Raw genomic sequence first — 16189 nt, 5'->3', positions numbered from 1 at the left:
TTCCTAACGTGGGAAAATGGATAAAATATTATCAAGAGGTAGCACGTGGAAAGGAAAATGCCTATACAGAAAACACCAAACGAAACGTGAAGCAATTCGATGGGGGATTGTCACAGAATAGTAACGAATTCATGATTCCCATCGATAAAAACGATAAAGAAGGAGAAAAGTCTTTACCTGCAAGGGAGGTAAATGTAAACATGGTCTCTCCAGCTCAACAAGTCGTAGAACAAGTCAAGTCAGAGATGAAAAGGAAACGCACCAAACATCGTCGTCAGTCTAGCACGAAACGTCGAAGAGCACACACATCACAGATACAGCTGAAGAAACCAAAAACAAATAAAACACCACGGAAAGTGAGGAACCTAAAAAGGAAAACAGGTAAAGCAGTACGGAAGGCGAGTTAAGTGAACAGAAAATCGGTGAAAAGGAACAAAAGGAATCTGATATCACAATGGCTGCGTTTAACAAAGATTTTTTCAGAGAAGCACAACCGTCAGAATTAGCCGTATTCGACCTTCCACCAACACAGACAGCCGTGGAAAATGTTTACTATCAAGACGTGTTACCAATATCTCAGATCACGAGCAATTCCGTCGTAGAATTCATTGTTAGTGGACAGAACGGATTGGAATTGATCGATTTCCGGAACACTTTAATATATGCCAAGCTAAAAATAACGAAAGCGGACGGAAGCGCCATTGGTCTTGTAGATGACGTGGGACCAGTCAATTTGTGTTTACCTTCTTTATTTTCCCAAGTAGACGTTACTCTACCGGGGAAGACTATCGTGTCTACGACGAGCCATTACCCTTACAAGGCCAACATACAGAGTCTCCTAAAAATGGTAAAGAAGCAAAGATGACTCAATTGACTACTCAGATATGGTTTGAAGACAACGAGGGCGAATATAGTCCTAGAACCGGGTCAAACTCAGCTTTACTCGCAAGAGCTAAAATGTTTGAAGGTGGGAAAGTGGTAGACGTGGTTTGCCCGCTCTATCACGATTTATTTAAGATGGATAGGTATCTATTAAATTAAGTCAACGTCAACGTCAAATTGTAGATCAAAACCAAGTTTTCCATTATTGTCCGGCACTTCATCGGCCGATTACAAGATATCATTCGAAGACATTCGACTGCGTATGAGCAAAGTCAAGGTCAATCCAGCCGTCATTTATGCACAAAGCAAAGCTCTAGAAGTGACCAACGCCAAATATCCGTTTACACAGACCATGGTCAAGCAGATGACAATTCCCATTGGAACCTCAAATTTTACCTATGATAATATATTTCAAGGTATGAGGCCCAATCTCGTCGTAGTGGGATTCGTGAATGCCACCGCGACCACCGGTGATTACGAACAGAACCCCTGGTTTTTCCAACCCTATGACGTCACATCTATAGGACTCTACGTAGACGGAATACCAGTGGGCGGTAACCATTTAAAACTCAAATACGGAGCGATCGGTGATCAAACCACCATTCCCGTTCTGAGGAGCATGTTGCAATCGACGGGAAAATGGCTCAACGACACCGGTTCTAACATAGAGAGGGACGACATTGCAAAAGGATATGCACTCTATACCTTTGAATTGGAACCTACCTTCCAAACCAATCAATATCTCACCTTATTGAAACAAGGAAACATCAGACTAGAGGTCATCTTTGGAACGGCATTGACGACTGTGGTATCTTGCATCATTTACTGTGAATACCCAGGCTACTTCGAAATCAACGCTGCCAGAGATATAGTGGTACCATGAATACCTCACAATTGCGTTGCGTCATAGACTGCGACTGTGTAATGAGAAAAACTGTCATAGGGGTTTACGCTCGTGACGAGATACCGAACGAAATACAAACATTTCCGGTCGGTTACATTGTCAATACGGACAATAGCGATAGTCCTGGAAGGCATTGGTTGGCTTTTTACTGTGAATCTAAACACCAGAAGGAATTCTTCGACAGTTACGGACATTCTCCAAATTATTTTTCGTTTGAAGCTGACACTTACAACGATAGGCGATTGCAGAGTACCTCATCGAGAGTGTGTGGACACTATTGCTTATACTACCTGTTGAATCGTTGTAGGGGATTATCCATGGGGTCTATCCTAAGACCATTTGGTAACAAGTTTAAAAGAAATGATAACTATGTGTATGAATACATTCAGAATTCGTTTCCTTACAGTTTTAACAATGTACAAACTCATCAGTCATGTTGTTCCGAATTGTAAATATATTTTGTAGACAAAATGTATATTCTAAAATAAAATATAAATAGTTCAGTTTTGTTTGTTGTGTATTCATTTTACAATTAACGATGGCGTGGCATACTACAGAGAGTCTCCTGAAATTTCAATCCCCATGTAGAATCATGGTGTGTGGTGCATCTGGTTCGGGAAAGACAGTTTTAACCCAAAAGATTTTAAACAATGCCAAAGGTATGTTTAGCGAACCTCCAAAAAAGATAATCGTATGTTATGACACCTGGCAACCCATCTTTGACGATTTGAAACAAACATTGAGGGAAATCACGTTCCATCAAGGTTTGCCGAATGAAGATAAGTTTAACGAATGGGGGGAAATAGAAGGTCATAAATTATTGGTGATTGATGACTGTATGGCAGAGGGTGTGGGCAGTCTGCACCTAATGAAAATGTTCTGTGTGAAATCTCACCACCAGAACTTTACCGTTATGTTTTTAGTACAGAACGTATTTCGGAAAGGAAAAGCCATGCGAACTTTGAGTCTGAATACGCAATATTTCATATTATTTAGAAATTACAGAGATCAATCACAAGTCGAGACCTTGGGGAGACAAATATTCCCGAGACAGAGTGCTTATTTCAGAGCGTTGTATTTCCCAAAAAAACAATGAAAAGTTTAGTAGAATTCTGGTTGATAGCATCGGACAAACAGAAGAAAGGCATATTGTTGAATTTAACGGATTAACAACTAAAGTTTCTGATAGAAATTGTTCATAATGTTGCAACAAATAACATTTCTATTTCTAACGAGGATAAAAGGAGTATAACTAAACACAAAGTGGTCATACGCAAGGTGTTAGAAGGAGGAATCAGTAGACGGCAGAGAAGACGGAGATTACTGGCAGCGAGTAAAATATTATCCCTATTCTTCAGAAACTATTTGACATGGCTAGAGCAATGATATTGATTTCAAAGACAAAATACGACGACATCATTAAAAGAGAAAAACCCAACGAGAAATTAGACGATTCATCAAGCACCCGATCGGATGTCGATATTAACTCTGATAAGACGGAAAATGACGTCACCCCATCTGATGAAAAGAACAAGTCAAAGGAAAAGCCTAATATAGAATCAACCAAACATTGTCAATCTACTGAAAACCGCTCAGAGAGCAGACTACGTCACTCAGGCGGAGCATGCGCAGAAAAATTAAGAGTCAGCGAGGCGGACAACTTGTTTTGAAGACCACGCCTCCTCGATTTGAGAACAACCTTAAACGAACGAAACGTAAGTGGTTGTCATTCAAGATATAAAACGCCATGAAATAGCACATACACCAGACGAGAAACATGTCAGTGCAATATTTTGATGATTTGCTCAATTCGGTGTCCAGAGGAGACGAAAAGGCCATACAAACAGTGAGTAACTTGAAAAGGATATTGAACTCTATTGATGTATCGTCTACGAAAAAACCCAGAAATGAAAGCAACGTACTTAAAGACAAAAATGGACAAAATGTGACGTCTTGCAATGTGTGTGGGAAACAATGTCTTACCGAAAAGAAATTTAAGTTACACATGAAAACACATTATCGACAGTTAAAGTGTACAGTGTGTGGAAAAGAGTTTAAACAGCCAAACGACTTAAACAGACACCTGAATTCACACAAAAATCAGAGTTCTTACAAATGTCACGTGTCCTTAACGAGGAAATATAACATGAAAGCACACATGACCAAAAAGCATGGACAGACTGGTGGAGATCTTTAGAACTAATCAACCTTCTTCTAGTATTCGATTACCGGAGACTTCTAGTACTAAATCACCACCATCTTCCGGTATACAGTCGCCACTGCCGGGACCTTCCGGTGTACAGTCGCTGCTGCCGGGACCTTCCGGTATACAGTCGCCGCTGCCGGGACCTTCCGGTATACAGTCGCCGCTGTCGGGAACGTCCGGTATATAGTCACGCTGCCGGGACCTTCCGGTGTACAGTCGCCGCTGCCGGGACCTTCCGGTGTACAGTCGCTGCTGCCGGGACCTTCCGGTATACAGTCGCCGCTGCCGGCACCTTCCGGTATACAGTCACGCTGCCGGGACCTTCCGGTGTACAGTCGCCGCTGCCGGGACCTTCCGGTATACAGTCGCCGCTGCCGGGACCTTCCGGTATACAGTCGCCGCTGTCGGGACCGTCCGGTATACAGTCGCCGCTGCCGGGACCTTCCGGTATACAGTCGCTGCTGCCGGGACCTTCCGGTGTACAGTCACGCTGCCGGGACCTTCCGGTATACAGTCACGCTGCCGGGACCGTCCGGTATACAGTCGCCACTGTCGGGACCTTCCGGTGTACAGTCGCCGCTGTCGGGACCGTCCGGTATACAGTCGCCACTGTCGGGACCTTCCGGTATACAGTCACGCTGCCGGGACCTTCCGGTATATAGTCGCCACTGTCGGGACCTTCCGGTATACAGTCGCCGCTGCCGGGACCTTCCGGTATACAGTCGCCGCTGCCGGGACCTTCCGGTATACAGTCGCCGCTGTCGGGACCTACCGGTATATAGTCACGCTGCCGGGACCTTCCGGTATAGTCACGCTGCCGGGACCTTCCGGTGTACAGTCGCCGCTGCCGGGACCTTCCGGTATACAGTCGCCGCGGTCGGGACCTTCCGGTATACAGTCGCCGCTGCCGGGACCTTTCGGTATACAGTCGCCGCTGCCGGGACCTTCCGGTGTACAGTCACCGCTGCCGGGGCCTTCCGGTGAACAGACTGAACCATATGTGTCAGGAGAACATACCTATTCTGATGATGTGAGTTTGGGAGGAAATGCTAACGTTAGAAACATATTTCCAAATGTCAATGACAATAGTGACCTACTCACTTTTTTTGCAAACTCCAAACGGAAGTGATTGAACATTTAAAACGATTGTGCGAGAGGTTGAATGGAATTAAGTGGTATCTTAACATTCGTGTGTCACTGGGAACTAGAGAAGGTAGTACAGACCACCCCACATTTCTTGAGTAAAGCATACGTATTGATGCCAAATGAATCCGATTTAGAACACAATATCAATACAGCTTATCAGAAAATGTTTGCCTCGTTTGACGAATTCGTTCGAAAAGGGTCTGCTTGGGTACTCAAGAAAAGTATCAAGCTAGAAATACACGTTGCAAATTACTCACCGTTGAGTGGTTCCTCCTACGTACCGACTCCATCTACTTTCAAACGCCATAAAATAGTAAATATCTGTAATCGTGACGAAAAATGTTTCTTATGGTCCATTTTGGCCTCTCTCCACCCCACCGATACGCTACCCGAACGCGTCTCTCATTATGAGGAGTACGAAAGCGAATTAGATATGACAGGTATCCGGTATCCCGTCTCCGTCTCTCAAATCGACAAATTTGAGAGACAGAACGGTATATCGGTAAACGTGTTTGGACTTGAGGATAAAACCATTTATCCCATGTATGTGACAAAGATAAAACAGTCCCGTCATCACGTCAATCTGCTCTTTTTACAAGAAGGTGTAAAAACACATTACTGTCTCATTTCCAATTTAAACATGTTTTTGAGCAGAACCAAAAAAGGAAATAATCTGACACATTTTTGTCAGCATTGTCTGCAAGGTTTCACAAGTAGCAACCTGTTAAACAGACACGTGGAACTGTGTTCCGCTCACAAAACACAGCGAGTAGAATACCCCAGTGAAGACGATGCTCTCTTATTGTTTGGAGACTTTCAAAAACAAATGAAAGCACCGTTCATCATGTATGCCGATTTCGAAACATTTGTAGAGAAAATGGATTCTTGCGGGCCAAACCAAGACCATTCAAGCACGACCAAGAATATAAAATTCGAACCCTGCGGGTTTGGATATCAAGTCGTGTGTATGGAAGATAGATATACCAAACTGCCCGTCATTTACAGGGGGGGGGGGGGGGGGGGGGGGGGGTGGGGGGGGGGGGGCGACGTTAGCAAAACCTTTTTGGAATGCATCATAGAAGAAGAAAAACATATCAACGATATTTTAGGTCACCCAGAGCCGCTAGTCATGTCTCTTCAGGACGAGCAGTCTTTTATGGAGAGTACTCGATGTCACATCTGTGGTAAACATTTCACAGACGGAAGTACTGTGGTGCGAGACCACTGTCATTTGAGTGGGAAATTTCGCGGAGCCGCTCATAACGAATGTAATTTGAAGTACAAATATCCCACTTACGTTCCTTGTGAATTTCATAACCTAAAGCGGTTCGATGCACACATTCTGACGGAAAGTCTGGGCAAATTTAAAGACCGCGAAATCAATTGTATTCCTAACACTACGGAACAGTATATTTCGTTTAGTCTGGGCGATATTAGATTCATAGATTCGTTTCAATTCATGTCTCAGAGTCTGGAGACTCTGGAGACTCTGACTGAAAATCTTGCCAAAGAGGGTTTGATTAAATTCAATAACTTCTCTAAGGTATTTTCCGAATCAGAGGCCAAATTGTTACTTAGAAAAGGTGTTTATCCCTACGAGTACGTAGACAGTGCCGATCGATTCTCGGAACAAATGCTCCCTGCAAAAGAGAAATTCTATAGTTCGTTGAGTCGATCACACGTGTCAGATGCCGATTACGCGCATGCACATACCGTGTGGGAGAAACTGAACATTCGAGACCTCGGTCAGTATCACGACCTCTACCTCAAGACGGACGTGCTACTATTGGCCGATGTCTTTGAGAACTTCAGAAACATGTGTCTCGATTATTATGGGTTAGATGCAGCTCACTACTATACCAGTCCAGGTCTGGCTTGGTGTGCAGCCTTGAAAATGACGGGAGTGTGGTTAGAACTCATCAGAGATCCGGACATGTATCTGTTCTTTGAAAACGGAGTGAGAGGTGGTGTTAGTATGATATCAAACAAATACGCTCAAGCTAACAATCCTTACATTCCAGAAACGTATGACTTATCCCAACCACACTCGTACATCATGTATACGGACTGTAACAATTTGTACGGGAAGGCCATGTCGGAACCATTACCCGTGGGAGGGTTTCGTTGGGTTGACAATTCACAAACATTTGACATAACCAAAGTATCCAAAGACGGAGACCTGGGTTACGTAATGGAAGTAGATCTGGAATATCAAAACTTTAGACAAAGAATTGTCACCCACCAGCAAACAGCTGTGGAAGAGTTTACATCCTAGCCCAAACATACCGATGATAAATTACATGGACGTGTGCCGACAGAAAAACTCATTCCCACGTTAGAAAACAAGACCAAATATATCTGCAATTACAGAAATCTGCAGTTAGACGTGGATTTGGGTCTAAAAGTCACCAAAAATCCACAGAATCCTAGAATTCAAACAAAAACTTTGTTTACGCCCATATATACAATTCAACACGTCCAAGAGAGCGTCATGTAAGAACGAGTTTGAGAAAGATTTCTTTAAACTCATGACTGCCCTGCAGGTAGGGCGTAAGAATTGTACCTGCTGCCCCCATTGCATGATCGTAAGAGGCGACTGAATTTGGGATCTTATCTTTTCTCTTCTTTCTTAACAACTTTCTTCTTCCTAATGTCTCCCTTGACAATGCCTCACTTGTGAGGAAGGTTTTGGGTTCTGTCCCCTAGCCGAGACATACCAGAGTCTTTAAAAATGGTAGTTGCTACTCCTGCTTAGCGCTCAGCATATTAGGAGTGGGACCACTTGTTTGCCCGTTGTCAGTATAATATGACCGGGTGGGGTGTGCTGCTGGATGAACAGGTTACCACGGCAACATAAATTTGTGGGGGAAAAACCTGCATGCATATGTACACATTCGGAATCTAACATTCGGTCATTACATTAGCTATATAGGAGTTGTCAGAGTTGTCTTGACACGGCTTTCCACAAGAATATTGGTATTGAAACCTGGTAACCATGGAAACCAAATATTCTGTAGAGAAATAACATGCATGCACATTTACACATGGTCCTTATCACTCCTGTGTAGTTTGACTTGAAGCAGCTCACAGGTTTATGAGGAGTTGACTGGACATAATTCCTCCTCACTCAAAAAACCAGTATGACAGAAATTGGTCGGTCGCTATAGAAAACAAATTGGCGACCGCCGTTCCTAAATCACCGGACGTGAGTCACATTAGACAGGTAGTCGCTATACAGAGGGTCGTTATATAGTAAAATCTCACGGGGAATCTTAAAACTAACCAGAATAAAGACAGAATTACAACCAAATTTTCAACTTCCAGGTGAGTCTCATTCAATTATCAAATTTTGTACAAATAGTAAACAGAAAAGACTATAAAATATTGACAGACTAAGGGGTGTTCAAGATGAATTTAAACTGGCCCATGGCTGCACTTGTACTGTATATATATAGCAAGCCACTACATATGAGTCAGTCACTAACATAATTGACCTGTTCGATGGACAATGATTACTGTATATGCATGCGTGCAGCAAGCAAGAAACACTATACCTCTCCTGCTTTGTTTATTCAATGTCAGTCACATGTTAACGTCATACGACTGTAGTGTAGGCATACTTTGGTTAATGATGAAATTGATTACCTTAAAGACATTAGATGAGCAAATCAATGGGTCAAATGGTATGCCAAAATATATTTACTTCCAAAGTTTTCGTATGTTACTTCTAGGTTGGAAAATACACGGGTGCTGGACTGTCGCCATCTTTATTTCTGAACTCTACATGTTATTCCTATGTTATGAAAAATACATCAAAGATGTTTCAAATGACCATTTCTGATTGCAGTAGATATAAATCTGGATTTTTAATCAAATGGGGATAAGAAAAAAAGTCATGTAACTTGTGTTTCAAAAATAGTTCTAAAAAGAAAAACCTAGTATGAAATAACAATTATAAGTTTGAAAAACAAGACATAATTTTACTGAAAATATATATGCCGAGATTTGTGGTTGAAACATAAACTTTACTAGCTTACCTTGTGTTTTACCCTATTTTGATGGCCATGTACCCTATTTGCATTTCTTTGTATTGAACACCTATGCTTCCCCCCCCCCCCCCCCCCCCCTAAATTTATCCTTAAAAAAGGTCATAAAGCTGTTTTAAAGTAATAGCTGAAAATATCAGGATTTGGTTTTAGCCACTTATTTGATTATAATGATTAAATGAATGACTTAAATAAATGCGGTGAAGTAGCACAAACTGTATGGGAAGCTGAAGCAAGCTTAGATTTCTGGACTTGGGAGAACCCTGAAATTTTCACTAGGCTACATGTACTGGCTGGTAGTCAGTACCATATATAGAGCAGTTTTTAGCCATAACCTTAAAACTTAGCCGTAGGGACGGGCATTATAGGTAGCACAAACTATTTGGAAAGAAGATTTTTGAAAACTTTAATAACCATTAGTGTATATGGAAGTGTGACTTGTAAATTTGGGTATGGTCCCCGTTTAAATTTAAAGATCCGGGAGCCTGACAGGGGCCAGATTTCAACAATTTTAAAGTGTACGTATAATTCCTCTCTAAGCTGAGTGTAACATGAAAGGAAGACTTAGAAAATCATTTTATTGCGAAAAAGTTGTTTTCTTTAACAACACATGGACAGGTACAAATTGTTTAATAGTATACTGAATACTTTGTCTTTAAATGTGCTAATTGAATTTATCATATTGAACAAATTAAACATGTTAGAGACATTTGATTTCCGAGATTGTTTCATTCTCTTTTGTAAGAGTATGGAATAAAACTGTTAAAAGTTAAAGTCGTGCGAATAAAGACAGAAAAGAAATGTCATGCAGTCTTTTGACCAAGAAACGAAAATATTCATCTATTATATACTTATCTTTTAAGCTTTCATTTGACTGTATTTGTAATTTTTGATAACAAGAAGCCTGTATCTTGAGTATACATATATAGTACTTATTATGTTGAAAGAGTTCACATCAAAATTTCTGTAATAATGTTTCTGTACAGATATACCACGGTAAAACATTTGTGGATGGGTTAATCATTGCTAATTATAGGCCGTTGGTACTTATTGCTCAATTCCTAGTCCGCACAGTTGTACTATATATAACACTTAAGCTAGGTGATCATTTTACTAACGAGACAACATAAACATGTCTATAAAGTTGTACATACCTGCCCTTTCCCTGCCATGGCGCTGTTTGTTTTGTTTTTTTCGTAAGACAAGATGGCGTCTTCAAACTCGCGCGAAAATGATTTTGAAGTGATGCGGGTGCTGCTTTCCGATGGACCGAGGTGCGCATGCGTATTCGTTCGCTGGCGTCTTTGGATACAATCGGAACATCTCGTCATTTTCTACGAAAGTAACGAGACTATTAATGTACCTTTTTTGGATGAATAAAATTTGATGTCGATTTGAATTCGATGGGGCAACCAAGTTTTCTGACATTTGGTAAAGAATTCGATTTTATGTGGATAATAACTTCGTTGATATTTTTAACTTTGCATTTGGAACGTGCACACGTTATATATTTCATAACTTAGAAATGTCTCCGATTCAGACAGCAGATAATAAACAAAACACTCTTTTATGCCTTCTGCTGTTTCTGTTGAATTCATGTATCGCTGTCGATAAAAAAAGGTGAATATGATAAAACCAAATTAAACCTTTAATTACAGCACTGTACAAATTACATGTTTTAGTACACATTACAAAAAACTAAACAAAAACATCAAAACGCATAGCAATAACATTTATATAACTTATACTCTTAACAAATACAGCGAAATTCTTCAAGACTGCGTCGAACGAATTTGGAGCAGTCACGTGGTTTACTCTATTGACAGCTGTAGTTCGCGGTAATATTGTCATCGTCGGACAAATCACTCAACTATTATTGTCATGTGTTTGACAGATCCCGTATTCATTTTAGCTCAGCAAAGGGCCGGTGAGCTTATGCCATGGTGCAGCGTCCGTCAACATTTTCTTTAAATTGCTACTTGTCCTAAAAGTATTGAATGGATTTTCACCGAATTTGGTCAGGAATATCTTTGGGGGAACAGAGTTTGTATAAATGTTTATTCTGAACCCCCAGGGGCCTGAGGGGCGGGGCCAAATAGTGGAAACATGGTTAATCCTTTAAATCGCTACTAGTCATAATGAAGTATAATGTTTTATTTTTAAATACATATGTATATCAAAATTATGATACGGAAATTTATATTCAGAGGATCATTTCAGGCAAGTTTCAGCTTAATAGTACTGGTGGAACTGGAGAAGAAGTTTAAAATGTGTTTTTCAAGATGGCGGCCACGGCGGCCATCTTGGAATTCGGACCGACCCGAAAAATAACAACACTTGGTCGGGGCCATCTCATGATCATTTCAGGCAAGTTTCAGCTCAATCCCACTGGTGTAACTTGAGAAGAAGTTTGAAATGTGAAAAGTTTACGCACGGCGGACGGCGGACGACGACGGACGAAGCATGATGACTATAGATCATCCTGACCCTTCGGATCAGATGACCTAAAAATCACTGACCTGCGGCCAGTACCTGGTAACTGCCCACATTAATTGGAATGAAACAGTATTTGTAAACCCTGCAGATATATATGAAAGGCAAGTCACGATAGAATTAGAATGTCATACACCTTTTCCAATTGGCTACTCATAAAAATACTAAGAATGTAAAAACACCAACAATATTAAACAATTTTCACATTTATGACTTATGCATGTATTTCAAGGCAGTTTCTTTCTTTTAACTGGTTCACAGTTACGTTATAGTGAGGTAAATAAGGAAATGCTAAATGATGTAAGTATCTTATTGGAACGTGTCGCCTCAAAAGCAGACAGACTAGTTCAAAACACAACAACAAATATTGCTGAAGCGTGGGTGCACATCCGGATGAAATTTGACGGCGGAAAAATATCAACTTGTGTAATAGGGGTTCCTGGCATGCTAGGTGTTATGGCGCTGCAGCACGGCAGAATGCTGGCCCACAATGGGCACCGAGAGTATGGGAAAGATCAACTGCTACATCCCCTGGACATTTCTTCAAAACTTTTTATGCTAAATGTGAGAGAGGCTTGTTGTCTGTACGAAAATATCAGCAGAAACCTGACCACGCAAGTCGTAGATGGAAACGCAAAATGGAGGGCTTTTCACAAAGTCAGTCTAAAAGGGCAAAGTTGTCTTATGGACTAGAGGCACTAGACGTGACAAAAGATGTAGATAAAGAAACTCTTTCCTCTGCCTCCAATAAATTTATAAAACATCATATCAACATTAGCATGGACACCATCACATCAATTGAACAACAGACCCGTCCCCAGTCTTTGTCCCAGGTTTGGAAAACGGAGAGGAAAAAACGTATTACAGCTTCAAACCTTGGAAAAGTGGCTAAGCCAAATCCTCGTATTTCAGTCAAACCATTGATTTAAGGGAAATGAGTACACCATCAAAGGAATCGTAGAGGAAAGATCAACAGAGCATGAGTGCATCCTTGAAAAGGGAGAAGAAGGAGTAAATGTTGTCGTCACCAAAGTAGGATTTATAATTGATCCAATAAACAAGTACCTGGCAGCATCAACAGATGGCATTGCTGAAGAAATTGGAGGGAAAAAGGACTACTTGAAATTAAAAACACATTGCAAAATAAGAAAATTAATCTGACACAAGCAGCTTAACAAAATAAATCATTTTTCTTACAACTTGTTCATGGCAAACTAACTCTGAAAACAAAATCACAACTATTTTTATCAATGCCAAGGCCGACGCGCCAGTTCCGATATCGTTTCGGATAGAGTTATCTGTTCTTCATTATCGATCGCCATCACTTCCGGGCGTCTAATGGAAAGCAACGTACCGATGAATATTAGTGCTACAGACGAGTATAGGCTACCATTACAGCTAAAGTTAAACATTTAAACACGATTCAGCACAAATACCGTATGCATAAAACCGTTTATCATGCCCGTTGTCAGTATGTGACCGGGTGGGGTGTCCTGCTGGGTGTCTTCGGCAGTATGCTTCAGTGAGACAGCACTATAAATCGGCAAAAGTGGTCTATCACAAGGAGACTTACCACGAACATACCGCAGCCTCCCAAAACACACATACGCACTCACCACACGCATACATGTCGCACGCACGGGAGGCCGTCCTTAAATGACCATAGCTGTTAATAGGACGTGAAAACAAAAACAAAAACCAAACAATGATAATAACGTTTAAAAAGAGATAGGACATTTTAAGTGACGTTGACTCGGTAGGAATCTCAGGTAAATAGCCGACGGCCATATTTGTTTGTCACACCTGCGTGCAGCCAGGTATATTTCTAAAATAAGTTCTTACGTTAGCTAATACTCATTGTTTATGATTTTAACGAGTACCTTCGACAAAATATCCGTATCTTGGTGCCAGTGTTGATGGCTTTGTAAGCTGCTGAAATGTGGAAGGGGGTTGGTCGAAGTGAAATGTCCTGATGGGTCAAACAAAGATCAGATTCCATGGAGAAATTTAATACCTGTAGACTGTGGAAAAGACGAGAATTTTTTCTGTGTGGAGGAAAATGGCGAACTTTTATTAAAAAATATCACAACTACATGTACCAGGTCCAAGGACAATTAGGCATATATGAACTGGATTGGGTGGACTTTGTCGTATGGACGAAGAAAGGTTCAAGTGTGCAGAAAATTAAATTCTCAGAGCTCTTATGGCATGAGATGCTGTCAAACTGTCAACATTTTATAAAGATTATGTAATACCTGAATTTTTCACCAGGAGATTACAAAGATCAAAAAGTCTCTTTACAGAAAATTGACCTACATGTATTTCAGGGTACATCTATCTTAAATTATGTATGAACATTCAAGTACAATGTACAACAATTCAGGTTTATAATGTACAATGTATATATATATGTATGTATGTATATAACTCCACTTAAATCATCTGGAAGTTATTCTAAATGTCGAAATAACAAGCAACACATAAATTAATTTCAACAACGTGTACGAGTTTTTATTACATGTACATTAAACACAAAATAATACAAGTTGTCTTATAAGGGAAAGTACTTGTGAATTACATGTAATGTTGTTGATACACATGATTGGCCCTAAATGTTTTAAGGTGCATAATGTACAGGTACAATTGATAGTTTGAAAATATTCTGAAATAAAATAAATTATGTAAATTTTACTCTCATATAGGCTATATATATAGAGGTTACACAACGAGTGGTTGTTGGATATGGGATTTATTTCACACGAGTGAGTTATTTTTTAAAAGTTACAAAAGACACGAGCTTTAGCGAGTGTGTTTTGCACCTTTTAAAAAATAACTTACGAGTGTGAAATAAATTCCATATCCAACAATTTCGAGTCGTGTGACCTGTTTCTACCACAATAATATCGGCTTGAATCAAAGGGAAACGTGTATAATTTCGCGTATGCAAATAAAGTGTACCGGTGACGTCCGGGACCCGGTGATGTGACGTCATTATATTATTGATGACGTCAATAACAATTGCAGCTTGGGTCAAAGTTCACCGTGTTAGCCAATCAAAATGCGTACAGAGTTTATACCACGTGTGGTATAAACAGATTGTTAATCAACAGCTGTAATGATTAACTGATGGCCTGAGAGTTGAATAACACAGGGTATTGTGGTAGAAACATATATATATGTCTGGACGTTTCAAACAAATAAATTATATAATTTTACACTCATAGCTCTGAAAGTGTTATTTTAATATTTATGATTTTATGAAAATTACACTCATTTTCCAAGACTGTGTGATCAAACATCACATTTTGCAAGTTTACTGTCACTTCAAAAGTGGAGGAAGTAAATCTGTTAAAGCTGTATATATCAGTACAATTTGTTTAGCGAGATGTGCTTCTGTTAATGGCAAAATTGAATTTATGATATTATAATACTTCAACTGTTCCATTTTCATTTCTACTATCCTAGCAGAAGCAATACTGTTTGTTTCAAAGAAATCACTTGAAGACATCTGCTTTTTGGACGACACTCGATGAGGAACATTTAGTTGGACATTTGCTGGTAATAAATCCTCTATTGTAAACCCTTTATCTGCCATCACAACATCAACAAGAGAGAGTTTGGGCAAAAAACCGTCATGTTGAGATATATGTCTGTCAGACACATTACCGGCACCCCACAGTCTTGAAACAAACGTGACCATCCCATTTGGTGCTACTCCTATTAATATTTTGAAAGTGTTTGAGTGTTTATATTCTGACCATGTCATCCACTGAGGTTGTAAAGAAGACGGCTTTTCGGTGAAAAGCTCTGTGCAGTCGACAACGATTCTGGTGTCAGGATAGGAGAAAAACTGCTTTGTTAAATTACACATAGTTTGTTCCTTGGTTGGCCAAGCAATTATATACAATGGTCATATAAGAAATTCCTTCACGTATTCATTATACGTGACACGGTTGTTTCCGAAACACGAAAAATGTTAGACAAATGTTCTTGAAGAAGTCCGAATCTTAACCGCATTCACACCATTACAAACTCGTCAACTGGTCTCAAGAATCTCTACCGTCCTAGTTTCCCTACTCCAGTTTGTTTGTACGGTTTTTCACCCATGGACCTACCCTCCCCCTCCCAATAGTTCAATTTATCTGCACCGTGTTTCACCAGGGTGCAGAAAAAACATCCAAAAGACTTGAAATTTGGCAAAGCCAGTGTAAAACCTGACTTTGTTGTCATCATTTGTAATGTTCTCTATTGTAATCCTTGGTAGATCACATTGTATTTCCATGTCTTGAGAAGGAAAAGAACTCCCTGATTGCTGCCCTGCAGGTAAGGGCGTAAGAATTGTACCTGCTGTCCCCATTGCATGATTGTAAGAGGCGACTAAACTTTGGATCTTATCTTTTCTCTTCTTTCTTAACAACTTTCTTTTTCCTAATGTCTCCCTTGACAATGCCTCACTTTTGGCCTTTAGTTAAGCGTTCGCCGCTGTGAGGAAGGTTTTGGGTTCTGTCCCCT

General features: G+C 40.3%; 1 protein-coding gene across 1 annotated transcript; it reads left to right on the top strand.

The window, feature by feature from the left end:
* Window positions 1–1144: 1144 nt before the first annotated feature.
* On the top strand, window positions 1145–1765 carry LOC117341336 (uncharacterized protein F54H12.2-like). The gene has a single exon (XM_033903195.1). The coding sequence runs from the start codon at window positions 1145–1147 to the stop codon at window positions 1763–1765; it is 621 nt and encodes a 206-aa protein (XP_033759086.1).
* Window positions 1766–16189: the final 14424 nt, after the last annotated feature.

Source organism: Pecten maximus, chromosome 13 (genome assembly GCF_902652985.1).
Source record: "Pecten maximus chromosome 13, xPecMax1.1, whole genome shotgun sequence".
NCBI classification, from domain to species: Eukaryota; Metazoa; Mollusca; class Bivalvia; order Pectinida; family Pectinidae; genus Pecten; species Pecten maximus.
This window is presented reverse-complemented; position numbering and strand designations above follow the sequence as displayed.

What these genes read in the sequence shown, in the direction of transcription:
- LOC117341336 (XM_033903195.1), top strand. Translation starts at nt 1,145, where the DNA reads ATGAGCAAAGTCAAGGTCAATCCAGCCGTCATTTATGCACAAAGCAAA.